General features: G+C 44.6%; 1 protein-coding gene across 1 annotated transcript in view; it reads left to right on the top strand.

Moving 5' to 3' along the window:
- The window catches only part of ANOS1 (anosmin 1), a 182,256-nt gene that overhangs the window by 129,927 nt on the left and 24,926 nt on the right, over positions 1 to 27,403 (top strand). The window contains exons 5-8 of the mRNA XM_042926553.1: positions 6,624 to 6,808; positions 9,506 to 9,635; positions 20,790 to 20,995; positions 24,137 to 24,281. Coding sequence (XP_042782487.1) covers positions 6,624 to 6,808; positions 9,506 to 9,635; positions 20,790 to 20,995; positions 24,137 to 24,281 — 666 coding nt within the window. The remainder of the gene's footprint in view (positions 1 to 6,623; positions 6,809 to 9,505; positions 9,636 to 20,789; positions 20,996 to 24,136; positions 24,282 to 27,403) is intronic.

Here is a 27,403-nt window from a genome sequence, read left to right as displayed (position 1 = left end):
TTAAAAGAGACTTTTGTAATTTAAACCTATGCTTAACTCTGTCTCTCTCTCTCTCTCTCTCTCTCTCTCTCTCTGTCTCTCTCACAAAAACATAAACATTAAGAAAAAAACTTTTTAAAGGGGCGCCTGGGTGGGTCAGGTCATGATGTCGCAGTTTGTGAGTTCAAGTCCCATGTCAGGCTCTGTGCTGACAGCTCAGAGCCTGGAGCCTGCTTTGGATTCTGTGTCTCCCCTTCTCTCTCTGCCCCTCCCCTGCTTGCACTCTGTCTCTTTCTCTCTCTAAAAAATAAATATTAAAAAATTTAAAAAAAATTGAAACCTATGCTTAACTAAATATGATGGACTTTTAAAAGAAGTGTTGAAGTCTGTCCCCTTCTATGAAGTAGCTCTTGGCTTTTTATGGAGACGGGCAGTTCATGCAGAACTCATTAGAAATAGGATGAACAGTCTCTTGACCTGATGATGACTTTTGCCCAATGAGACTGGGATTATATTACTGTTTTTTTGAGCACACACATAGCTGCAGGTAACTATTTTCCCCTACGCTCTGTTGGGCAGTCCCTGAAGGCGGGCTGCTTTCCATGTCGGGGGCGTCTGACCATGGCAGTGAGGGTGCAACCTGTGCAAGTCGGAGGGGCCCCACACAGCCGGCCAGAATGCGTCCCGCCACAGCCTTGGCTGATTAGCCACCCGAAGCGTGTAATCGTGTTCCCGACTGGAGTCACACCGAGGAGCGTGGTGGGGCTGATGACCCCCTATCTCCCAGGTAGAGGGACCCAGCGCTTGGCTGTGCAAGGAAAGAAAGATCTACTACCCAGCCAGACATCCCGCACCCAATCCCCCTGGGCTCGTCTGTGGGGGACCAGCCCCCACCATCCTTCTGGCTTGCATGTTGCCTTCTTATTGTCCTAAACCAGCCACGGGTCAGAAGCTTGCCCTCTGCTCACTGCTCAGGCTAGGTCTGTGCCGTCTCTTTCCTTAGGAAGAGGGCACCCATCATTGGGTGAGACGGGCTGGTCCTGACCCCAGTCCGCAGGTGCTGACACTGAGCTTGCAAGCTGGTTCTCAGACGACTTGGTATTCGGTGGCGGGAATACATCTGCCCCCTGGTTCCCAGCTGGGCCAGCTCTCCTGCTATTTTCACTTGGAGTCTGTCCAACTACCACAGCAGGGCCTGAAACACAGTATTCATACACTGTACTGGCAATTCCACTGTATTATACAGTGTAGGTCAGTTAAATGATGTATCAATATCAGATATATTTTTTAACATTTTTTAACGTTTATTTATCTTAGAGAGACAGAGATAGAGTGCAAGTGGGGAAGGGGTAGAGAGAGAGGGAGACACAGAATCCGAAGCAGGTTCCAGGCTCCGAGCTGTCAGCCCAGAGCCCAACGTGGGGCTCGCACTCAAAAACCGCGAGATCATGACCTGAGCCAAAGTCAGACGCTTAACTGACTAAGCCACCCAGGTGCCCCCCAATATCAAATATTTTAATAAAAGCACTGATCTGTCAGTTGTTGGGGTATAACATCAGGTCCTGTAGTTTCTTATCAGAGTACTCATGCACATAACGCTCACTTGTGGACAAATAATCATCTCAACTTTTGCAGTAAATTGATACGTACTGGCCTCTACTGTATTTTTCCTTTCATGAAAGCTTATTGGGTTAGTAAAATTTTCTTAAAGTACAGAAATACATACAAATGTTCTGTTCAGCCTCCCGTGTTTGGGGTAGGGAAGAGGGGGACTTCCTAGATTCTATAGCTTCCAAACCTGATGATGCTCTTAAAATCAATGCATGTTTTGAAAAGATGGTCAACAAACTGCATTCTATTTGAGCGTTTAATTTGGCTTATGCTGTAGGAATTGTCCTAAGCCGTTGTCTCTGACTAAGTTGACCTTATAGACTTGTGTTAGAGTTTCAAATAAAGCAGGACAACAGACAGCTTTTCCTTCTCCCTTCAAATAACATTGTTAGCCACACCCCGGGATGCTTGCAAACATTAACGCAGGTAAATGCCCCCTGAGCAGCCAGTACCCTGCAGTGCAAACCAGAGCATGGTCTCAGTTGAAAAGGCTGATTCTCCACAGGTAAAACATCAACGCTTGCACATCGGGCACTTGTGACTTCCCCCCATCCTTGTCTGTTTTAAGTCTGATTTATAGCTGACCTACACTCTCCTCCCTCCAGAAGGTGATATAATTTTTTATTTTACTGCCCAAACTGGTGCTTCTGACTCACATCTCTGGCACTCATTTGGATAGGGAAGGTGAGAACCTGAAATTGTTGTCCAAATGTAAAGACTGAGATCAATTTGTGGCTCTCCGTGATCTCTGTTTTCTCTTTACCATGCGCAAACCAACATTAATCATGTATCGCTTTGTTTCCAGAAAGATCTGATGATGGTGTTGACTTAATATCTCCATGAATGTCTTCATATTTGAAATATTTAAAGCTCAGCTCTTTAGAGATGGTCTAATAACACTTTTCACAAATCCATTTTTTAGCATTTTGAATACAGTGACCCGATTCCTGGATGTGATATGAACACAAATTGCCTGAGTACTGATTAGCTCTGTGAGAGATAATGGGTAGTGGCTAATTATTGAATCGTTGGAACACTGTATCTTGCTACATTTTCATAACATTTAGACTCATGATAGAAACATTTTTACAGGAGTAATCAGATCTCGTGATTTACAACTGCCGACTGATCATTGAGTTTTCTGTCATTCTATTTGCAAAGTTTTTTACATCATTGGGTTTCACTGAAATACTTGTCACGCTTTAAAGAAAATGCACCTGTAATGTCCCATACGGTGGGATGTTATAGGATAACATGTTTGACAGAACAGCATAGATTTCAGGGGACTAGGTTGTTCAAAACTAAAGAAGAAAAATCCTAGTCATTTACGTAATAAAGGACATACGGAGAAGGCATGCCTGGTGCACATCTGGTTGTGCAGCATGGATGCTGGCTAAGCTACCTAGGACTCTTCAGAAGGCCGGGCTGTGGGGGCTGGGTGTCTCGGGGCTGGGGGGGCCGAGGGGCCGAGCCCCATCTGCACACAATTACAGCCGAGTCCTGGAGCTCCTTCCAATCAAGGGAGCCAGCTGACCCTAATGCAAAGCAGATGGGCTGTTTCTCCACATGCAAATCGCAAGATTGTTGTACGTAATAATTAAAGAGATTGTTAAATGAAGAAATGGGAACTGACATCACTCTGATGCTCATTATGTTCGATTAAGGCTCTTGGTCGTTGAATGATATTCAAGATTAAAACCATCTAGCAAGGGGATTGTTATGCTTGCTTTTGCTGCTGATGAGTTCAGGTAACTTCAGCGGCCGGAGTATTTACCGGAGGTGCATTTATGCTAGAGGATTACGCATAGGAGGGCCAAGGAGAAACTTGGATGGGGAGTCTCAGAGAATGTGCTTTATGAGTGTAAAGAACTCCCCAGTCCTCTTCTCTTTACTCAGCACAAAGAAACCGCATGAATCCTGAAATGTCCTCAGAGGCCACCCCCTCCTCGCCCATGTGCGTACCCTCCCTGGCAGAAAGGGTGCCTATTACCCTGCCTGCAGTGCAAACACGATGCAATCATTTTGTCGAGATTTGATCTCAATCTTTAGAGAAGCTACTTTGGGATTAAAACTCATCCACAACGAACTTTCAGATTTTCCAGCATATCAGCAATGGTTAGCAATTGGTCTTTTCTTTTTAACTGGGAAAGTTATGTCAATGCAATAAAACGATTCCATTTTGTAAACTTACCAACATAGTTTTGTTACTGTTTAGCATTTACTTTTCATAAGAGTAAGCAAATACCTGTGCTAAATTTTCTTCCTTCTGCTGAGTGCCCTCCGGCAGCGAGGGGGTTGCCCATTGGTGTCAAGATGGCATTCCTGTATCCTCTTAATTTCTGCTGACAGGGGGTTAGGCTGTTCCTTCAGCACACATTTCCTGAGCATTTGCTGTGACAGAATGTGCTCTCCTGAGCCATGATGAGGTGTGGGAATGAAGGAGAAAGTGAACATCGTCAAATGACCTGGCTGCAGTAAGAGGCAGTTAAGTGCACATGTTGACTGTTGCAGGCTAAGCTTCGGAGAGAGAGCGGAGAATGGGACCTTTATTTCCAATGGGGAGGTTTAGGGTAGGTCGCTCTGAGGGGCAGCATTCAGACTGAGCCCAGGAGTATTCACGTGTCCATGGTCAGAAAATAGGAAAGACAATCCAGACTGAAAAAATCCGTATAAACGTGTCGTGGTGGTAGGAAGCAGCTGACAGTGTGTTTCTAGAGAAGCTGGGTGTAAAGGTAGGTTGTGTGACCAATATGTAAAATGTACCAAGAGACAAACGAGAGATCACTGGTGGTAGATGATAAAGACGTATGCCGTGACGTGATGTTGAGAAGTTTCCCTTCGTTCCGCAGAAAATAAGATGTGATTGAGTAGTCTGAGAAGGTGGAGGGGACAATCTGTCCCGTACTCTAGGAAAATCATAGCCACAAAACACTGTGAAGGGGGAACTAAAAAGATGGGCTTGTGGGACATGGGACGGGACGTTGTTAGGAAGGTCCAGACAGGAGATAGAGGGCCTAAGAAAGGGTGGTCACCGTGGAAACAGGATGATTGGGGAATTCCTGAAATTATACTCTGCAGTCAAACCACGAGGTGTTGGTAGGTCCAAGAGCAAGTCGAGAGGTCCCTTAGCGATCCAAAAGAATAGAGTTGCCATGCAGATACCATCAGGAGTGGGGACATCCTCAGGAGGGGCATTTGAGTTGGGACTCGTGCAAAGAAATTCATCTGGCCAGCAGGTGGACAGTGGGACCTGCAGCCCTAAATCAGGGTACAGAATCGAGAGTCACATACTTAGCAGAAATACTCTAGGCGTGAAAGCGAATGTGACTCTCAATGTAAGGTTGTGCACCGAAAACAAAAGTTTATGACCTGAACCTGAATAAACCCTCACACAATGGCAGAACAGGAGACAAATTCCACCCCAGCCAGCAACATCAGGGACATTCAAATCAGAATCTTTAAGGGATATGCAGAGCTATGAAAAGTGCCTCCTTTCTCTACTTTTCTCAGTAGCTCTTCCTCATTCAAAATGTGGCAAGAAGCAGAAAACTCAGAGAGAAACCAAGATCAGGTCATCGCTGTAGGCAACTTCATCTTCCTCAGACTTGACTACTTGATGTTCAAAATGGAGGTAATTAACCCTTCCCCCACAGCACAGACCCACAGTGAAGATCACTTGAGACACCAGCATTGTAGTAAAGGGACAAGGGATGCACATAACCCATCAGCAAAGCAAAACGGAGACTGCAGTGGGCATGGGGAATGTTTTCTAGAAAGTATTTTGTACAACTCATTGACCTTTGACTGGATATATTTGGTGCTGTTTAAAAATTACCCAACTCCACCCACCTCAATGTTTAAGGACTTTAAAGTGTCCCCAAACAAGACGCAGCATAAATTAAGGTCAACGTGAAATCAGAGTTGATATTCAGTAACGTCACTAACAGGCATTAGGTATTATCTACGTTTCGTAGTTGCACATTTTTCAGTTTCCTCTCTGTTTAAAATGAAGAAGTGGAAAAAGAAATAGAGCATTATCAAATAACGTTTTCAAACGAGTTGTCAACGTGTTAGGCAAATGCTCATTCTCAAGAGAAAATGATCTTAATGGCATGTGAAGTTCTAGGTTGTCATGGCGTTGAACATCGTGGTGCCATGGACTCTACCTAATCCAATTAGTCTTACACATCCTATGAGTACATAATCTTATTTTAAACTTCCCTTTCCATAATGGCTACCATTTGGAACTATGGTTCTTAAATCTGTCCGTCGCCAGACCACTTGAACGCACCATGGGGAGAAAAAAGAAATCAGAATGATGAACTACTTTAAAATGAGCCACCTGTGAGGGACTTTTGAAGCAAGGCGGTCACTCGTGCCAAAACCAAACATTATAAATTCATCATTTTTCAATTTTAAGCCATAAGTCTATAGGAGGGAGCCCAGCAATCAATTGGGGAATGCTAAGGACCCATGCTTTGGAAATCATTCTTGTAATGTTTGACCACATGAGAGCATTTTAGGCTTATAATTTTTTTCCTTAGAAGGCAGACATTCTGAGATGGAAAGGCAAGTAGACCGGGGAACCACGTTGTAATGACTTTAGACTGTATCAGCAGAAACAGAGCATGTTGGATGGGAACAGTGTCTTCAAACTCTTCACGACCATGGCGTCACATGAATTCTTGTTAACTGCGTGTGATGCCACTCGGTAACATGGCTTATTCAGAAGAACGCACATAAAAGAATTGCTCTCCAGATGCCTGGGTGAAAAATGCTTGTTCAGAATCAGGAACCAGTTTAGAGTCTCTTTTTAAAAAAGGGAAAGCTAAAAGAAAAGGAGGTAATTCTCCTGAAATGTGGTGGGCTGACCTCAGTGTGAGAAGCTCTCAAATGTGAAACCGTGATAGGAAGAAGCCACTTTCCTGGAAGGAAGTGAGGATCTGTTGTCATTACACGAGATTTGTCTTTTCTAAAGGTTTTCTTCCTCAGCTTTACCTCTGATCATTTTAATTGCCATGGTCCTGTTTTAGGTGTCCCCCTGAAGCCCAGAAAAGAGTTAAGATTCACAGAACTGCAGTCTGGACAGCTGGAGATTAAGTGGTCCTCGAAATTCAATATTTCCATTGAGCCTGTGATCTACGTGGTGCAAAGAAGATGGAATTATGGAATCCATCCTAGTGAAGACGATGCCACACACTGGCAGACGGTAGCCCAGGTCAGTGCTTCCTGCGCCCTACCCCTCCCCGCCTTGAGGCAATGTCGACCACATACCTGCAGGCAGAAAATTAACTTGCTGGGGCCCCTGGGTGGCTCTGTCGGTTATGCGTCCGACTTCAGCTCAGGTCATGATCTCATGGTTTGCATGTTCGAGCCCAGTGTTGAGCTATAGGCTGACAGCAGGGAGCCTGGAGCCTGCTTCAGATTCTGTGTCTCCCTCTCTCTCTGCCCCTCCCCTGCTCACACTCCGTCTCTCTCTTCCTCTCTCTCAAAAATGAACCAACATTAAAAAAAGAAAATTAACTTGCTGTGCCCCAGCCAGAGTAGCCTGACTGCCAAAATAACTCACTCAGACGCGGACATAATAGCATGTGTGTGTACGGAAGACAGGACGAGTCCACAGATATAACCCGGTACAACTAGCGACTTGACTATTGGCCTACTTTGCTCAAAATACATGTGCAGTGGAGATAACTCTCTAATCTGAGTGTTCACATTTACTTCCTCCAAGAACTGCATTTCCTTGAGATAAACTTAACACCGGCCAGAGTCAAAGAAACATGACACTACTAGGACTAGTTCACGGGACATTGGACCATCTACACGACTCCTGTTTCCCCTGCATTTCAAGCCTTCCTTCTACACAAGGACTTGAGTAGCATGGAGGAAGATTCCTATCGCAAAAGTCCTTAGTGGGAAGTAGCCGTCAGCTCCTAAATCTTTGCTAAGTGCTTCCTCCGTCCCGCTCAGCTTACACACTGATACCCCACCTGCATGGAGTACGCTTGGGGTTTATCTTGACCCGTGCTGCTTCCTTTTCTGTCTCGCTGATGAGAAAAGCAAAATATTTTCTTTCTTTTTAAGAGCTGCTAAATGGACTGCCAGCTGCAAGAAAACTACACGGTTCTAGAAAATGAACAGATTCTCAGTGTGAACCTGCCTCATGTCCTCAGCAGCTGAAACGCCTTCTCCACATGTGTCTGGAGGCACAGATTCTGACCTTAAGTGGATCGGGTCATTTTTCTCCAAGGACCCGATTCCCGATATTGTTTCCAGTAGTTGCAGAATCAGTTTGAGGGTGCAAGTGTTTGGAGGAGGAATTTGGTTCTTTTCTAATAGTATCTCAAAGAGGATAAACACTAAAATAATTTAGACACTCCTAAATAAATGAACAAATGAGTGGGGAAAATGCCTGCTCAAATAAATTTAGGAATTGTTTCATTCCTATTTTCTTAAAATTTTTTTTTTGCTTTACTAAAACATAAAGGTGTTTGGCATACAGCCAACATACATGATATGTTCCTTAATGGGACAATCTCACTTGTAAATTTTACGAATTATTTAAAGATTTATGAGAGTAATGGACAAGAAGATCATGTCTCTTATTCCTTTTTTTGAAGAGAGGGAAGATCTTGAATAATAATAATAAATTTTATAAATGTATATAATATTTTATATTACAATTCTATTTATATTAATATATAATACATTAATAGTAATGTAATTATTACTATTATTATTATTAACTAGTTCACATCTTTCTTTCTCTTCCTTCCACCCTGCCTTCTTTGTCTGCTAAATGCTATGGGGAACGTGCTGGCTTCAGGTTTTTAAACTAAAAGTTAAACGTAAATGGTGATATCTGTGGAAGGGTCACCTCACAGTTTGCTAAATGAGGTAGAAAGCCACACGTGAGAGTTCGTAGCTTTCCCTTGGTCTCGGAAATGTTTCTCTTCCCTTAGATATTAAAGTAAATGTGACACGCCTTTGCAAGAAGTTATTGTGGACCCGGGCTAAGGAGGTTTCAGTTCAATCCCACTTGCCCACTTTCACGCACTGAGCGCACACTGGGTTTGGCACTGGGCAACTCACTGGGTCAGTGAGGCCCTGCATGTGGGGACTTGGCTCTTGAAGTCAGTGCAGGGGTCCGCAGGTCCCCCCCACAGATTGTCAGGAAAGCGGGTGTAGTTCCCCTCAGCCTGATGAGGTGGGAGGTTAATTGAAGTCTTGTGACTCCAGCAGGAGACGCAGCCAAACCCGGGCACCTCTACCACTGCCCACTTTTTTTCCTTTGGACATTTTATTGCACAGAGAGATATCAACACACCTCACCCTTGAGAAGCACGACCGGGTCCTTGTAGATCATACATGATTTATTCAAATAGGGAAAAAAGGCTCGGGTTGCAACATACTTCCGGAAATTGTTAGCGCTCTTTAAAGCGCGTGAGTCTCCATCCGACTCCCAAGATCCTATTTGGCAAGCAAGTTAAAGAGGCATTTTTCTTCTATAATTGAAAGATGATTTCATTTTCTTGCCTATAATGTAATGATTAGCTCATGTATATATTCGCTCATATGTATAACTTAGCGATTAAAACCCTCATGGGTTTAACGCTGTATTTAGTCACCAGACTTAAGGAGCTCAGCCATGTTCATATGGTTTTGACTCCAGAGATCTTTAACTCTTTGGAGTGAAATACCTATGAATGGAATTAAACACCTGAAACGCCCTAGAAATTCCTTGACCCCTGATAGCTCTTCTCATAACTGAGCACGGTCCCCACACTTAGGCACAAGGGCACAGGGATGTCAAGGCAACGTGGCGTTGGCTGATGAGGTGGTGCACTTTTACGACAGACCCAGTTGACATGTCTGGGTAAAAGGGTTCTCTGTGCTCTGTAACATCTCCCCCCAGACCACAGATGAGCGGGTCCAGCTGACTGACATACGACCCAGCAGGTGGTACCAGTTCCGAGTGGCAGGTGTCAACGTGCATGGGACCCGAGGCTTCACCGCCCCCAGCAAACACTTCCGCTCTTCCAAAGGTCAGTCTCACTTTCCTGACCCCTCGCTCCCCTCCCCCTCCCGGCATACCTGGGATGCACATCCCTCGTGTCCCCACGTTCCTATTCACAGCTGCTCAGCAGGTGGCTTTGCTGTTGTTGGTGAAAAGGACCAGATGTGTTTGAAGGCAGCGTGTGAATATACGATTAAGACCGTCATTGGGCTTTATACCTTCCAAACATCGCACAAGATAATCTAGTGGGGTTTTCTCAACTTCGAACTGGTGGTTTTCCATTATCAACTTGTGTTGAGTCTTAGCCTCGAGATTTTCTGTGTCAGTCACCAGTGAATTAATTTTTGGAGGGGAGGGTTTAGTTTGAGCTACTTTAGACTGTGCGGCTTTTCTTGAAACGGTTGTCATATTGAATGTGAGTTAATCTCTTTTATTTCATCACACCCAGAATCTAAACCCCGAGTCACCCCGAGTCATCTACTCACAGTCACCGTATTGTAGTTGAAGGACATACCCGGGTTAGATACGAGTGTTCCCTCCATCTGTATTCCCCCAGTCGTGTTTAGATGGCTGTGCACCTCCAGCGTTCATGATACGTGTGTTATAAAACCTCATCTCAGAGCCGGGCTGGTCGGCTTGTTCACCTACTAACCAGTCGCTGTCGTCTTATGTGGAAGCGAATTCAGATTTATTTTAAACAAAACGCTTTGTGATATTAATGCATAACAGAAGGCTTATGACATCAGTCCTACGTATGCTCGTCCTACGTGGAAGCGAATTCAGATTTATTTTAAACAAAACGCTTTGTGATATTAATGCATAACAGAAGGCTTATGACATCAGTCCTACGTATGTTACGGGAGGGTTTGAACGGGCTGCTCTGACTTGCGACTTCTGCTGCAGGATTGGTCTTCAGTGGAAAGCTTGCAACCGAAATAATTTCATATTTGGATCCTATTACACTGTGTGTTGTAGACTTTTAACTCTCTCTTTTTTTTTGAAAAAGAACTTTTAAGAAAGGAAAAGTGCATTTTTTCCCCTCCATGGAGGCAAATACACTAAGCAAGTTTAAAAGTGGAATCACGGACATCAGACCTTGTCTCGAGGCTGTCTCCAGTTGGCCTGATGATTTAGAGAGGGAAGTGAAATAATTAATTGACAGTGGGTTCGGAGGTGAGGATCAACTTGGGTGTCATGATTCAAAGGTGAGCCAGGCACATCGTGGCTAAACTGTGTTCCCATCTGTTCTGCTGCTACAGGTTGTCTGGTGGCTCAGGTCAGGGCTGCAAATACGTGGGCAGAAGCACTTTGCAGCCTTTGGAGACACATGTGGAATACCTTTAGGGATGGGGCGGGATCTGGGCAGGGCTCTGTTGAGTTTCCAGGCTGGTCATGTAGCTTCCAACTGCCTAAGAGGCATCCGTTCCGAGGAAGCAGCCAGGCCATGCTGTCCCAGTATCCCTGCCGTGTGTCTGAGCACCTTAGTCGTCTAGAATCACGGCTGCATCCCTCAAGTTTAAAGGGGCTCTTGTTGAATGAGAATGCACCATGTTGGGGAAACATCACAGTCACCATTACTCTCTTCTAGTTACTCATTTTCCAAACACATCCAACCCTCAGCATCCCAGACTCCAGTTATTGCAAACCAAAAACGTCTGTGCAGAGTTCATAGTAGATCCTAGTCTTTTTCCAGCAAAAATGCATCACACTACTGTGGAAATGTAATACACTGGCTAAATGGTCAAAGACATTTCCTTCCAGGACTGGTCTAAAGGATCCTTAACCATTTACAGGGTGACACCACGTCTTTCCCCACCTTACTCCAGTTTCATCAAATGTAGAAATGGGCCTCATTGGGAAAACAGTTTTTAAACCCCTTGAAATATAACTATTGCATCATTACAATCATTCTTCTTAAGTGTACAATGGAGTGACTTGTGGTATTCACAGTGATTTGTGGGGCACTGTCTTCCCCTGTTAGAACCCCCCGGGAGCCTCCATGCTGTAGAACAAAGTTAGTTTTGCATCTTTACCTTCTCCTTGGATCACTCATGTTTCATTCCTTTTTGTATTCAACAAATATTTGTTGAGCACCTATATGTATCAGGCACTGCTCTGGGCACAGGGGATAATAAATGAACAAAAGGAAAAAAAACTATCTGCTCTTGTGGAACACACACACACACATTTATTCCAGTTGGGGGTGTGAGGAAACAGTAAATAAGATTAGTAAGAAAAATACTGTTGTAAAGTAGGATAGTGATTACTGACGATAGAATAGAACTCAGGACAATACTAAGGAAGGGTATTTGTTTTTTTTTATAGTCTTAGCGAAGGCAGACAAGGGTTTTGCTGAGAAAGAGATGTGTGTGAAAGGAGATGAGAGGGGAGAGGAGGGGAAAGCAGGGATGCCGGGGGAGGCCACTTGAATGATCCTGGGCGAAGGTGATGGTACTTTGGACGAAGCCAGAAGTGAGCTGCCTGGGAAGAGTGAAGGGTGAAGCTGACAGATGTGAGAAGTTGCCAGTGAGTGATGCTGGTGGGCCACCTCAGTAAATTCTAAAAGTCACTGGCTGGCTCATTTAATGTGAGTGAGTTTTATCATATGTAAGTTAAATTCCAATAAGGTTGTTAACACAATTTTTCCCCAGTAAGATCCCCATTCTACATTTGACGAGATCGGGTAACTGAGGAAAGATGTGTCGCCGTCTTGTAAATGGTCAGGCATCCTTTGGACAAGTCCTGGAGGAAATCTTCATCCGTTGAGTGCAATTAGAATACTCCCATCATTTTGTGATGCGACTTCACTGAAACCATATTAGAGGTGATTACGAAATCTGCACAAACACTTTAGGTTTGTGAGAGTGCAAGAACCACACAATCTAGAATGTTCCTCCCAGGGAGATCTATAGCTATGGAGCATATTTGCAAAAGCAGGAAATAAAACATTTTAACACTGCCATGTTTCAAAAAATGGTACGTTTTCATTTAATAAAAGCCCATTTATTCCCGCTGTGCTCCAGAACTGAAACTATACCAGTTGTAAGTCCTCGAGTGGTTTAAAATTGCTTTGAGAAAGAATTATTGCTTCTAAAATAATAGTCTGTGCAAAGGGTAAGTAATTTCTAGTGTATTTGAGTTGGGTAGAGGGCCAGCCTTGATCACTTAAGTCTGGGTCAAGGGAAAGGCGAAGGGGGAAGGGATTTTTTCCATCTACAATAAACACATCTGAAAATAAAAGGCAAATTAAATACAGAGAGAAAAAAAAAACTTGATAAAATGGGTTTCATTTAGCTTATGCTTTCTGCCTGCTATTCATTGGCCTTAATCCTGATTTTCGTGGAGAAGCCAAAATTCTTGTCATTCTCTTCTTTATGGTTATGTTTAAATACAAAATTAGTCTGTGGTTTGCCAGAATGGATTGGCTGTTAACTAAGTTAATTTCCTTTTAACTCATGTATTTTCCAATAACTTAATCTCAGCCCCTCAGAGTGATGATTTGTACAGAAAGTTCTGAGTTGTTGCTACGTTGGTAGATTGCTGTTAGCCCGTACGTCCCCCAGAAGAAATGCATGATTATAAAACAGAGAAAATCAGTAATTTTTGCTGGCAACAGAAAGCCCAAAAGAGAGGTTGGGATAATTTCTGTATTCACTTATTTAAATCCTCTCCCACCTTTCCCCCGGTACTTAAGAAGGAAAATCGGCTTTGACGTCAAAAATGAAGATGACAAATAATTCAGTATCCTAATGTATAATGTCTCTTTCTGGTTTTTGTCTCCTTATTGGGAAACTAGGAAGGGTAATGCTTCCACGTGGAGACTTACCTTCCTCGGTCACTGCTAGGATGAAGTGCCTTTCTTTCACCCCGCTGCCACATTCTAGGGTCTACCAGAATTTTTGTGTCCTGTTGCATTGGAACAAACCACAGGAAGCACGGCGCATAGGAACAGAGGGTGCCACTGCGCCTGAGAGCTTTGAGCGCAAGTGGCTTACTTGGGAGGCCGTCCAGGGAACAAGGGGGATGGGAGGTGACGCAGGGAGGAAGAGAAGGAAGAGGGTAAGAGGCCAGTTCCCATACTGGCTGTCACTGTGGGCAACCGAACTCCTTGCTGTGGGGACTGAGTCCTCAGATGCACGCTATTCTGCGGGGACATCCGTCCACACATGGGCAGAGCTCTGGCCGCTGGCGGGGCCAGCTGAGGAGCTGGGTTCCCAAGTTAGCCATGCGTCCTGAAGCCGTGAGGTGCAGGGACTGACACTGGGATGCGGGGGTCTGCAGGGCTCGGGCTCCACGGCCACGGGATTCCTGCTACAGCAGATCACGGACATGTTCTGCTGTGGTTCAAAATAAATACATTCACAGTTTCACAAAAGGAATGCCCGCGTTCCTAAAGATCCCCGGTCCCCTTCCTGTGTCAGACGGCGGCAATAACCCGAGAAAGGTGTGCCTTTCTGGCCTCGCTGTGCGCCTCTCCCCTGATGACACCCTCTCCCAGCCTCTGGCAGGCTCCACGGTGTGTCCGTACCAGAGCCACTCATGTCCAACCCTCAGAGGCCCCAGATGTGGCAGTGAGCCATGGGGAGGGACAGCTGTAGCTACAGAAAACCTACTTTTTGGGTTCCACGCCATAGTTGCTCATCTTTTTTCAGCAAATTGGTGTTTAACCTTCGCTTGATCATATTGATCCTTATTGAAGGGGCAAAAAATGGGTCAATTGCACGCTCTGTATGGGTAATGTATATTGTATATTGTTGGACACAAAATGCATGTGTGTTGCATGCCCCATATTGGAAATGTATATTGGTGAGTCCTACTACCTGGGCCAAACGTTTGCTGAATTTGGGAAGTAATGTCCCTGCCCATCCAGATGACTTCTGTGTGTCAACGTATGTAGCAAGAGAAAGAAGGAAGTCTTCAAGTTTTGTAGGTTGTACAGAGCAAAATCTGAATTTTGGGTTTTTGGTTGTTTTTTTGTTTTTTGGGTTTTTTTTGCATGTTGCCGAAAGCAGGCAAACATTTGGATGTTTAAGACTGGTCAGTATCAGTTGACCATTCTGAAACAGCAAACGTTAAAGGGACGTAGAGGGAACACTGTAAAACTCCACCTTCTGTTGCTAAGCTAATGTCATTTCCTAGTTATTATATTCAGGTCCCTCCAAATTCGAGGCTTTTCCTACACGTTTCTTGTCTGTTTTCCCGTGAGCCCAGGATACGTTAAAAAGGAAAGGACGAAGACAGTGTTGTTTTTAGAGCACACAGGTCTCACGCTGGATGTTGTTCTGTGCGTACATTATGGAGTGTTAGTAAAATGAGAACAGACATCACTGATAGTAGTAAAGTCCCCCCCTGCTCCTCGGGACCAGTGACTTTTTATGCTGTCCCACAGCTGATGTGTGTGTGCCATTTCCACTGGGCAAGACTCCACGTTACATGTGTCCTAGAACTATTTACTAGTTAGGGTACCTTCTGCAGCTTTTCAAAGACTTAGGAGTTGTGTCTCTAGATACTGCACGGTGATTCCTTCCTTCCTTCCTTCCTTCCTTCCTTCCTTCCTTCCTTCCTTCCTTCCTTCCTTAATGAGGGAAGGAAAACTATCCCAACTGCTGAGTCTGGAAAGAAAAAGAAAACTGACCTATTAGAACCAACCTTCTAATTCAGGTGGAGAACTTGTGGGTAGTAATACCACTGCTTTAAAAATATCCACTTGGGGGGCATCTGGGTGGCTCAGTCAGTTAAGCGTCCGACTTTGGCTCAGGTCATGATCTCACCGTTTGTGAGTTTGAGCCCCACGTCGGGCTCTGTGCTGACAGCTCGGAGCCTGGAGCCTGTTTCAGATTCTGTGTCTCCCTCTTTCTCTCTCTGCCCCTCCCCCACTCAACGTTCTGTCTCTCTTTCTCTCTCAAACATAAACATTAAAAAAATTTTAAATATCCACTTGGTCACTGTCACTTCCCTTAAGACATATTCCTGTGATGTGTTTCAGTGGGAGGTTTCGATATTATTTGAGGAAATCAAGTAGGTGATACAATTTACATCCATTTTCTTAGAACGTATGTTGTTCCTCTATTCGCGCATGAATATACATGTGTATGTGTATATTATTTATTTATAAGGGTTGTTCTCCTTGCTGTTTGTACGCTACCCATTCACTTGTGGCATTCGTTACCCACCTAAAGTTAAAGACAGAGTGAAACCTTAAACCTCTCCTTCTGAAACCCACACCTCCTTGGCTTGAAGCACCACATAAGATCGTTAATGAAAGGAACTGTTTCTGTCCAGAGCTAACATTGGCCATTCGTGGCAAATGGTCAACACAGCCTGTGCTGGAAACTGTATGTAAGCAGAAGCTAGCACAGCCTTGCTATTTCAGTTATCTTTGGAAGCGTGATTCCTTTCTGCTTTCTGAACTGTTTCTGCAGGTAATTGGAGAGATCTCACAGAGGGAGTGGAAAGCAGCAGAAAGGTGGGGGAGAAGTGCCCTGATTTCAGCCCAGAGGGAGGGGTCCGAGAGCACTGGTCTTGTGATGTGACTCTGACCCTCCCCTTGCACACACACACACTCTAGAATGTAAACTCTCCAGCCCTCCATTTCCTCATCTGTAGAATGGGAACAAAACTCCAACGTTTACTCAACAAAGCACAACCATACACTTGTAACATTAGAAATGGTGCTCGTCTCAAGTTTCAAAAAGCTAATGGTATCACTGCTTTTGAAAAGACTCTCACTCAGGGGTTGGCCATCTATGGCCTGGGGTCCAAATTTGGCTCGCTGCTCTCTTTTACAGATAAAGTTTTATTGGTACACAGCTCATGTGTTGACGTATTTTCCATGTCTGCTTTTGAGCTATAGCAGCAGAGTGAGGTAGTCACCACAGAGACTGTCTGGTGTGCAGATCCTGAAGTGTTTACTCTCTGCCCCTTCCCTGAGGACATTTGTCAGGCCCTGCACTAGGCTACTAGCACGGACACCTTCCCCATGAAAGGGCTTTCCAAGTTTTGTGTCCAGGGACACTGGCCCATAGTTGTGGTGAGGACATATAATACGTGTAGGGATGTGGCATGTGTGGGTGTGTTTTTAGAGCCTCACCTTCCTCTTCCCTCGTTTTCATTCTCCCCACCCCCCTGCCACCATTACCTGAATGACCTTGGACAAGTCACTTCGTCTCTCTAACCCTAAGGCCTTTACTGTTCTTTTAAAAAGCACCAACGAATAAGCTGTACAGTACCTTAGGGCTTTATTATAATAGATTGTGTGTGTATTTCTTTTTCACATTTCTAAGTTCTAATGCAATTAAGACATCGGGCAAATGGAAAGAAGAGACTTTGTGTAATGCAGCAAAGGGAATATATTTTCCTTCGTAATGAAGGGAAGCATGTCACAAGGCAGGGGATGTCTTGACTATGGGAATTTTAGGACTGCGAGTGAAATCCTTCAGATTAGACAGATAGGACAGGCTGCCTCTCCCCTGACATCTACAGCGAACGAATGGCCATGTGAGTATCTGGCTTACAGAGGAGAATCAGGGCAATAACCAGATGCTCTCTCCAATTCCTGTTGGCTTCGTAATCGGACAGTGACTATTTTGGGGGTGTCTCATGGTAACGGAAGTACACCGTCTTGATATTGTGAGTTGTCAGAAAGGGCTTCACTTTTAAGGTAAGATAAAGCACATGTTACCAATTCAAATATTTGAAAGCATTATTTGTGCATAGGTGGTTCTCATGAGTTATGTTGCACGTTTCATAACGTTCCGTAAACTAGAGAGTATTTTTCTGGATTATTATGATCACATCCAAGGTGCGGGACAGTTTTCCAGGGAACTAAGTAATTATGTACCAAACGGAGCAGATTAAGACAACACAATACCTAATACTAGCAGACCTTGTTAAACTTGAATTTCTCTATTAGGAGAGGAGATGAGTTTGAGCTCTTCCTATGAACCTACAATAACTGGAGAATTCACCTGTTTTCAGCATAGAGACATTCATGCACACCTGTAATTATCCTTATGCATTAAAATTTTTTTCTTGCCTTGAAGAGATGATTAGCTTGCAAACTAGGTTCCCTCTCAGAAAAGTCGGTAGGTCCTTTTCCTAGGATACAGGTCGAATCCTACAGGAAGGGGGATTGCTTCCGGTCTCTTGTTTCAAGCCAGAGACAGCCCCTCGGTTCACTTCACTGTCTTTTTAGGACTCACTCATTCCAACTGACAGGGTTTAAAATGGAAACAGAAATACCGCCTCACAAATCAAAGTCATTCATCTATTCATCCAGCAACTGTTTGCTGAGAGCCTGATGTGTGCCAGGCACTGGCCTCCATGCTGGGAAGACAAACAGATAAAGCGGATCTGTGAACAAAACAGATAAAAAAACAAATCTTCCCCTCATACAGCTTTCATTCTTGTGAGTGGAGGCGGACAGGACATAAAGGATGTTGTAAGTCAGTTGGTACTAAGGGCTGTGCAGAATAAGGGACGCCTGGCTGTATATTGAGGACGGGCTCCAGGGAGGCAGCCGCAACGTCAGGGAGCATTGAGAGGAGGTCTTGGCAGTGATGGGGGAAGGAAGGCGTTGGCGTGGTGTGGGTGCTGGTTGTGGTGCAGATATTGTGCATATATTTTGAAGTCCGTGCTAACAGTTTGCTGAGGGGATATGAGAGCCCCAGAAGTGTCTGACTTCTAGGTTTTCAGTCTGGTTAAGTGGAAGGAGGAGTTTCTGTTTATTGAAGGGTTGGCTCCCATGGCGTGGGGACAGTTATGACGTGAGTGCTGGACACATTAGTTCTGAGTTGGCTCTGGCACCTCCAAAGGCAGCTGACTTGAAGACCACCAAATATTTGACTCTGAGTTTGGGACAGAGTCTGTGTGGAAGACATACATTTGAGAGTCAGCAACACACAGACTTTGGGTAAAGCCGTGACTGGACGAGATCCCTAGAAAGTGCGAGCACATGAGAGAGAAGAGGTCCCTGAATTCGGGGGCCGGATGCCGTCTTGTTGAGTCACGGCGGCATGGGGATGAAGTTGGGGTGGGGGGGGATCAGGCAGAGAAGAGAATCCGGGTCCCGCAGGACCGAGGGGAAATTCAGCAGAGCCGTGTGTCAGGTAGAGAAAGTGCCTGTAACACCAGGCAGTGCTCGGTGGTGTCATAGCCACATCGATGACCCAGGTTCGGTTCCTGGGGCTCTGCTCAGCCAGCAGAGCAAGGAGTCCAGGGCTTCCCACGCCCAGGGTAACTGTGACCAGTGTGTTCCAGCTTATACTGAGCTGAGTCATGTTCACACCTCTTGGCTTGTCGCAGGCGGGTGCGAGGCTTTCCAAGTTCCAGATTGCAGGTAGGTCATCAGACTTTCATGTGTGTTTTACACAGAGAAAGATCTTTTACATAAAACATAAATACATGTTTATGTAAACGTATAAACTATCCATAGAGGTGCCCCACTCAGACTCACCGAATTAGCGTATCCCAGTATATGTCTTGGGTGCTCCCAGAAGGTTCCTAAAGTTGACAATATTAGAATCACCTCGTCAACACTGTCACGTAACATGCTTTGGATTCACCTTACCTGAAAAACAACAATGAAATATTCTCATCTTTTTATCTATCTATCTATCTATCACCGCAGAAGAGAGAGAATGAGAAATAGAACCCCAAGCAGGCTCTACACTCAGTGCGGAGCCTGACGAGGGACTCAATCCCATGACCCTGGGGTCATGACTTGAGCCAAAATCATGAGTTGGTCTCTCAACCAACTGAGCCACCCAGGCTCTCCTGTTCTCATTTAAAAAAATTAAGCAATCTGTGGCACCTGGGTGGTTCAGTCAGTTAAGTGTCTGACTTTGGCTCAGTTCATGATCGCAAGGTCTGTGAGTTTGAGCCCCGCATTGGGCTCTATGCTGACAGCTCAGAGCCTGGAGCCTGCTTTGGATTCTCTCTCTCTCTCTCTCTCTCTCTCTCTCTCTCTCTCTCTCTGTCACTATGCCCCACCCCCATGTGCACTCTGTCTCTCTCTCTCAAAAATAAACATAAAAAATTTTTAAAAATTAATCAACCAAACCTCCAGTCGTTATATACCTCTAGAAAAGCAAGAGACTTAAAAAAATAATCCATGTTTCCATCGTTCCAAAACCACGAACAATCTTGACAGTAAAAACATGGCTAAATCCCCTCAGTCATCTTCATTTATATCAAGTTAGGTGTAACTTCTTGGCACTTGTGATGCACATGGCATTACCCTTCCAATTATTGACAGCATTTTTCTGGGAAAGCATCTTCAAGCAAATCCATCTGTAAATCATTTGTGGTGAGTGGCATCTACACTTGTTCAGTTTGTGGCGGAGAATGAAGGAAAGGCCGTCTAGCTTTGTGTGTATGTGCTTATCTTTGTATATATATTGAAAGTGGAGATCTGTAGAGTAACCTCATCTGTCTTGTGAGAGGCGAAGAAGCTTTTGCTTTATGCGACAAGCCAGAAATGGCGAAATTACAGAAACGGTTGTTATCCGTATGTCATCCAATTTGTAATGTAGATTAAGAAAAAAATGCTTTTGGGCCGCCTGGGTGGCTCAGTCAGTTAAGTCTTTTGATTCTTGATGTGGGCTCAGGTCTTGATCTCACGAGATCAAGCTTTGCATCGGCTTCTGTGTTGACAATTCAGAGCCTGCTTGGGATTCTGTCTCTCTCCTTGCCCCTCCCCTGCTCTCTCTCTCTCCCTCCCTCTCTCTCTGCCTCTGTTTTTCTCTCTCTCAAAATAAATAAATATATTTTTTAAAAAAGACAAAAATTGCCTTACTTTTGCTGACATCCCTTTGTTGCTCTTGTTTGAAGTGAGGATCAAAAGTTACAGAACCACTGAGATGAAAACAGTCATACGAGCTGCATTTCTCTCTTTCTCTTTCCAGAGTTTTCCAAGGCAGTTCTGCGTTGCGGACCTACTTAATGTCAACCCACCTAAATCAAATTTTGCCATGTTTTATAAACATTTATCAATTTCAAACACAGTGAAGATGAAGCTGGGTTATAGTGATACGTAAATGCCTCCAAGGAGCCTTCTAGATTACAAATATGGCCCGTGCAGTGCTCATGCGTTGACCATGTAGTCATTAGACCTATAAGGACATGGGTTTCGTTGTCACCTGGGTACTCAAGTCCTATGGTTTGTCTTTCTCCCTGATTTCAGATCCCTCTGCACCCCCAGCGCCTGCCAACCTCCGGCTTGCCAACTCCACCGTAAACAGCGACGGCACCGTGACCGTGGCCATCGTCTGGGATCTCCCTGAGGAACCAGACATCCCCGTGCATCACTACAAGGTATTTTGGAGCTGGACAGTCAGCACCAAGTCACTTGTCCCAACAAAAAAGAAGCGGAGAAAGACTACGGATGGGGTAAGTGGGAACAAGAAGAAGGCTGTTGTACCGGAGGTCAAGGCAGCTGACCGGAAAGGTGGCCTCTGCTGAGCTGAGAGAAGGAATGGGTGAAGGAAAGGTTCCCATCCCTCTCGTTTGCGCCGAGGAAGTTCGAGGAATGGAGGGCTGTGCCAGATGCTTTTGCCTTTGACGTTTTAGGTACAAAACAGCTGCATTTAGTCCGTTGACTGACTCACATCCAAACAGCAGGCTAAACTCCTGAAAGAGAAGGAACAAAAATCATTTTTGTCTTAACTGTCCAGTCATAGAAAATGATATAATTCAAAATGTCTTTTACGTTTAGATCTTTTTTTGGGGGTGTGTTTGAGATCCTTGTAAATCAAAGAGCAAATGTTCCTGGCTTTTCTGTTGCAAGGTATTTCCATCTGTAACCTAATCAGTGGAACAGTAAACAGCTTAGAAAATGCATGTTTGACAATATATTTCTCTCATTGATTAAAAGAACTCAGAGTGGTTTATTTTCCAGATGGAAAGAAAGAAAATCTTCACTGAACCATGTTCTGAAATGAGATTCTATGATAGTGAACATTTTGCATTGTATGAAATTCTTAGTGCATAAAAAGGAGTTACCAGGTTTCCTTTTGGTACACATTCCTTTGTTGTTACAAAACTTACATAAACAACTTCCTCCTAATTTGTAAAGTTGAATTCCATAAAAAAACAAATGTTTGAAAATGTTTTAAACAAGGATAGCAGGACTTTTTTTTTTTTTTTTTTTTTTTTTTTTGCGGTGAAGATTCCAATTTCTGTGCCATTTAGAATTCTAAAACATGTCTCCAAAACTCCGTATCCTTGGTATTTAGCTCTGATGCCTAGTTTGTTTTTATTTTTAAGAAACTTCCTGACTGTTCCATCTTTTATTTTGAAGGACTTCACAGCAGGCGATCATTGGCAATGCATGATTATCTCATAGGGAGATCTGAAGGGATCATAGGGGTCGGAAGCAGAATATGATGTGTGAAACGCGTATGGTACCCATACACACACAAACACACCCACCATCAGTCACCAAACAGCATCACGGGTTACCAGGAAACTTTGCAATTTACTTCTACTCTTTATCAATTAAATAAATAAAACATGAACTGCAAATTTAATTGAAAGTATTAATGGGCCAGAGTGGCCAAAATGGTAGGTCACTGTCTTACGGGTGACTTCTGTTTTTGAATCCACTGCGGGCAAGCTGTAGGTCATGTGGATCACTGAATTCTCCATGTTAAATCTGACCAACTGACATTAAGATTAGAAACTGGGAACATGCGTAAGAATGTGAGAGAGTATGAAATTTTCTTCTTGGGAATCAGTAGGTTCCCATTTCCTAAGATACCATTCTAATATCCTTGGTAAATAAGGAGAGAAGGGGTTTTCAAAGGGGATGCTTTTTCAAAAGTGAATTTTCTTTTACCTGAGAGATAGTAGTTTAGGGAGAATGCTAGGCAATCTGACAGGAAACCATGACTAGGAGAAATTGAGAATCGGTAGTTTAGGCAGACACGCTAAAGGTTGAGAGAGGTAGAATGTCCACCACGAGGCCCTGGGAGGGTTTTTCTCTAACGGTACCAGGTAGCGGGCCGCAGAGCACAGTCCCCACCTCACCGGGAGAAGCAGCCACAGTCTGGAGTCTGACGCTCAGTCTTCCCATTCTGGAAGTGCAGCCCCATCAGCATTGCAGAGCCAAGCTGATGAGGATGGCCAAGTGCTGATAATTCATCCCTCAAAAGCCCGAATCATACAGCGATGCCGTGTATAATTTACAGCGAGGATCACACTCACAGTTCTGGAATGCCCATGAGAAGCATGTTCTCTTGCTGAAAAGAGATCTCACAAGACCCAAAATGAAGACCAGAATGCCAATAGGTGATTGCGGAATTTACACACGTCTGTGATTCCATCTTTGGTGATCTCAGACGATGCCCTTCGTGCAGCAGGCACACTGCACACATAACACTGGAATCGTTCGCACTGGAAAGTGCGTGCCACCATTGGCCTGCGATTGGGTGTTACATTACTGACGGACACTGACTTTCATAACTGGTAATACCACCACTTGGACCAGTTGTAGGCAAGTCTTGCAGCCAAGGAGCTCTTTCACGTCAACACACGCATAATAGTTTGACAGACATCTTGAATTCTAAGACAGTAACCTTATTTTTCTTCACTGCGAGTTCTTGCAAGGGACTTTGGTATCCTACTTTTCCTGTAACCCTAGGAAGAGCAGCAGACTCAGACTTATCGAAGCTGTGCTCCTGTCTTGGAGCCACCATCCCACAGCTGGTTCGCTCCGATGTCACCGGATCTCCCAGTCTTTAGTAGAATTACTCTCTGGCCTCCATCCATCAGGCAAATAAGCAGGTTTTTGACTTGCTTCATTTAAGGCTGTGCATCACACACAGAAACTCTGATGAGTGCTTGACATTAATGATGACAATGACTAAAAAAAATCTTAAAGCATTTTCTCGCGATGTTTTTTGCTACCACTTTTGATTGAAATTTACTCATGGAAGATTTAGAATAAATATCAAAGAAATACAGTTAAGGACAATTCATAATTTTTCCAGGTATCTGCTAACACGAGCCTCCATCAGTTTATGGCAAACATGTCTCTTTTCTCCATGAGGTGGTGTCTAGAATAGTCAAGAGCAGAATTATTCATTTTTTTTTCAAACTTTTAAAAGTTTATTTATTTATTTTGAGAGACAGAGACAGTGAGCAGGGGAGGGACAGAGAGACAGAATCCCAAGCAGGCTCCGTGGTGTCGGCACAGAGCCTGATTGGGTCTCAATCCCACAGATGGGAAGCTATGACCTGAGCTGACATCCAGAGTCTGATGCTCAACCGATTGAGCCACCTGGGCGTTGTAGAATTATTCACTTCTATACTCATGAAAGAGGATCCAGTAATTGGATAAGGAACACAATTCCCAAATAATATGTTTGGGCGTTCTACTTATATTGATAGTAAAACTGGATTTTTTAAGGGCACATGTACGGCAGGGGCTGACGAGATGCTTCCTGAGGACCGTCTGGCTCTGTGAGGAAGAGGAGTGGCAGAGGCAGAGCGGTCTGTAACGGGCTTGGCGAATCTTCTCTTTTCCTGCAGTCCCAGAATTCGGTGATCCTGGACAGACTGCAGCCAGACAGTGGCTACACCGTGGAGCTGCAGGCCATCGCGTACTGGGGGCAGACGCGCCTGAAAGGAGCGAAGGCGTCCCTGCACTTCACGCCCGCACGCTCTGCCAGCCACAGTAAGTGTCCTATCCTGTCCCTGAACTTCACGCCCGCACTCCCCACCGGCCACAGTAAGTGCCCTGTCCTTGTGGAGGCATGCCTTTCTGGCCTCGCTGTGCGCCTCTCCCCTGATGGCACCCTCTCCCAGCGTCTGGCAGGCTCCACGGTGCGTCCGTACCAGAGCCAGTCATGTCCAACCCTCAGAGGCCCCAGACGTGGCAGTGAGCCATCGGGAGGGACAGCTGTAGCTACAGAAAACCTACTTTTTGGGTTGCATGCCATACTTGCTCATCTTTTTCAGCAAATTGGTGTTTAACCTTCGCTTGATCGTATTGATCCTTATTGAAGGGGCAAAAAATGGGTCAATCGCACGCTCTGTATGGGAAATGTATATTGTTGAGTCCTGCTGCCCGGGCCAAACGTTTGCTGAATTTGGGAAGTAGCATCCCTGCCCATCGAGATGACTTCTGTGTGTCAACACGGGTAGCGAGAGAAAGAAGGAAGTCTTCAAGTTTTGTAGGTCGTACAGAGCAAAATCCAAATTTGGGGTTTTGTTTGTTTGCGTGTTGCCAAAAGTAGGCAAACATTTGTGTGTTTGAGATTGGTCACTGAGCCATGTTTCAGTTTTACCTTTGACTTTAATTTGTATCTATTGAATATGCAATATTTTGGTGTCATAGTGGAAATTTAGCAAGAAAACTTACGTCTCCTAAACCTGGGGATGGGTGACATACCTGTGGTAACAGGTATTCCACAGTGGTCACGTTGCTTCTTGAAAGGCTACTTAATATTCCATTGAGTAAATTTTTCCCATATTGGTTTTTCTTGCTTCCAGTTTTTCTAAACTAGTATGTTTGCCACAAACTGAGCAAAACAAGAGGAGAGTCTTACATGGCAGTCATATCTGAGCCAGAAAATAAGTTCCTTTCTTGTTTTTGGCTTTGTTCACGAGACGGGGCTAGTTAGAACTGCTCAGGAGAAGCGCGTGGCAAGGTTTCCGGGAATGGGAGAGATTAAAGGACCATGTGATATTGATTCCCTAGGAGTAGAGCCCCATGGTATCTGCCTTTCATCATGGGCCTGCTGCAGAAGGGTAGAAAGTGCTAGAAGCCTGTCTGAATATAGGAAAGGCAAGCCACGCTCTGCAGAGTTAGACGCAGTCATTGCTTATAATTATTTTCTACCACCTGGGAAAAATAGGATCGGAATGAGCAGGTCTGTTTGAAATGATGCTTTCAAAAAAGTTCTAGAAACAGCTTCCTAGCTCCAAGAGAAACCATCTCTTTGGAAACTAAGTGTCTTTGAAACAGTCTACTATTTTTAAGCATCTCTCTGAATATAATACAACTTTTACCTAAAATTCCTCTTGGAAACTTTTCTATAGGTGTAGTAACTTCATGGATTTTTTTAATCCTGTCATCCATCCACTCCTCAACCTGAAATGTATGGCCACAAAATATGACATTACTGTCCCTAATGATGGAGGTAATTGCTATATTATACTGTATTGTACCATAAACATAGGTCCAGTATATATAGAATATATACTTATAGACCAAGTATACATGATATAGTACATATGTACCATGTATTTGTTTATGTGTGCATGTCCGTGCACACAGACACACATGGATACAGGCACACATAAACATACACATGCATGTACTGTTCATGCACGTAGACGTACGCACACATACACATTATTGCAGCACTAGATGCATTTTGAGCTCTGCCCAACATTGAGTTTGGAAGATAAACATGTACACATGATGGCACAGACATCAGTCCACTGCACACGTAGTCATAATGGACGCGAAAGAAGCTGAAGTTTTGGTGGGGAATGAGATCCCTCAAGAGTCATGAGTGCCCCGTGGGCTCACAAGGCATGGACATCCGCCCACACACGGGTGGGTGTGCATGCGCATGCGCAGAGATTGGAAAGTGTGCTGTGTGTGCAGAGCACTCAGCATTGGGGAGAAGGAAGGAAGAGGGGGGAGGTAGCGCTGTCCCTGGGAGAGCTCAGTGAGTGTGTGGACTCAGCGACCATCTTTGTGCTTCTGATGCCCTCTCTGTGTGTCTGGCTGCCAGCTCAGCACCTCTACGGGGGTGGCTAGCAGGTGCTCAGACAGCACACCTGCTCCTCTCCCGGGATCTCCCATGGCAGACGGCTCCCCCCTTCACCCATCTGTTCATGCCAGAGATTGAGAGGCCAGTCTTCATGTTTCTATTTTCTTTCTCTCCAGAAATGCAGTACTGCAGAAAGTCCTTTTTGTCTCTAATGTCAAATGTTCTTGGGAATCTATCAAGTTCTTTGCCATGTTTGGGCCATTCCCATCGCTTTCTTACAATTAAACAAGTCTCCTAATTAGTATCTGTTTTCACTCTTTCTTAACTATCCATTCTGTAGATGGCAGCACACATGTGCTTTAGAAAATAGCAACTGTGTAACATACTTCTCCTTCTTCTGAATTCCACCCTCAAGAGTGTCCCCTAGTCATCTTCTCCCAAAGTTCATCCTTCACTCCTGTCCCCTTCTTCCTCCCCAGCCTCCTTCTCAGACCTGAGTCCTATAGACTTCTGCTTCACCAAAGACCTTTTTCTTCTACTGGTGGGAGGGATTTCATGTTGTGTAAAATAAGTTTGCCTTTATGTGTCCTGGTTTTTCTGGTAAACAACATTCCTTCCCCATTAGAAGCTGGTGTGGGATTGCAGACTCGCATAATTTGTGTTTCTTCCCACAACCAAGAACAAGGAGTGAAGAATCTGACCTCAGCTTGCTATTGTGGGGGTACATAGAGTGCCTCAGCAAGTCCCCGTGGACACAGAGCTCTGGTTGGGCTCTGGACCTCCACAGCACATCTAGGGCTTTCTCACTCTTCCTGGGGCATCGCCATACAAGCCCATTGGCTTGCTGAGATCCTCTTTAACTAGTTTCTTCTCCCACCCTCTCACAGGTGATTGTAAACCTGTCTTTCTCTCATATCTTAAGCCATAATGCATAATATAGTGCACATTCCTCCCTCTCAGAATGGCACACAGTTCCCCATACATATGAACACATCATGTTTATCTTCCCCTGTCCTCTGTAATATGAGGTGGAAACATCCTTCCTTTTGCATATGGCAGACCCCACCATGTG

This window comes from Panthera leo, chromosome Y, assembly GCF_018350215.1.
Source record: "Panthera leo isolate Ple1 chromosome Y, P.leo_Ple1_pat1.1, whole genome shotgun sequence".
In the NCBI taxonomy this organism is placed as follows: domain Eukaryota; kingdom Metazoa; phylum Chordata; class Mammalia; order Carnivora; family Felidae; genus Panthera; species Panthera leo.
The sequence above is the reverse complement of the archived record's forward strand: the minus strand, read 5'-3'. Positions and strand labels throughout refer to the sequence as shown.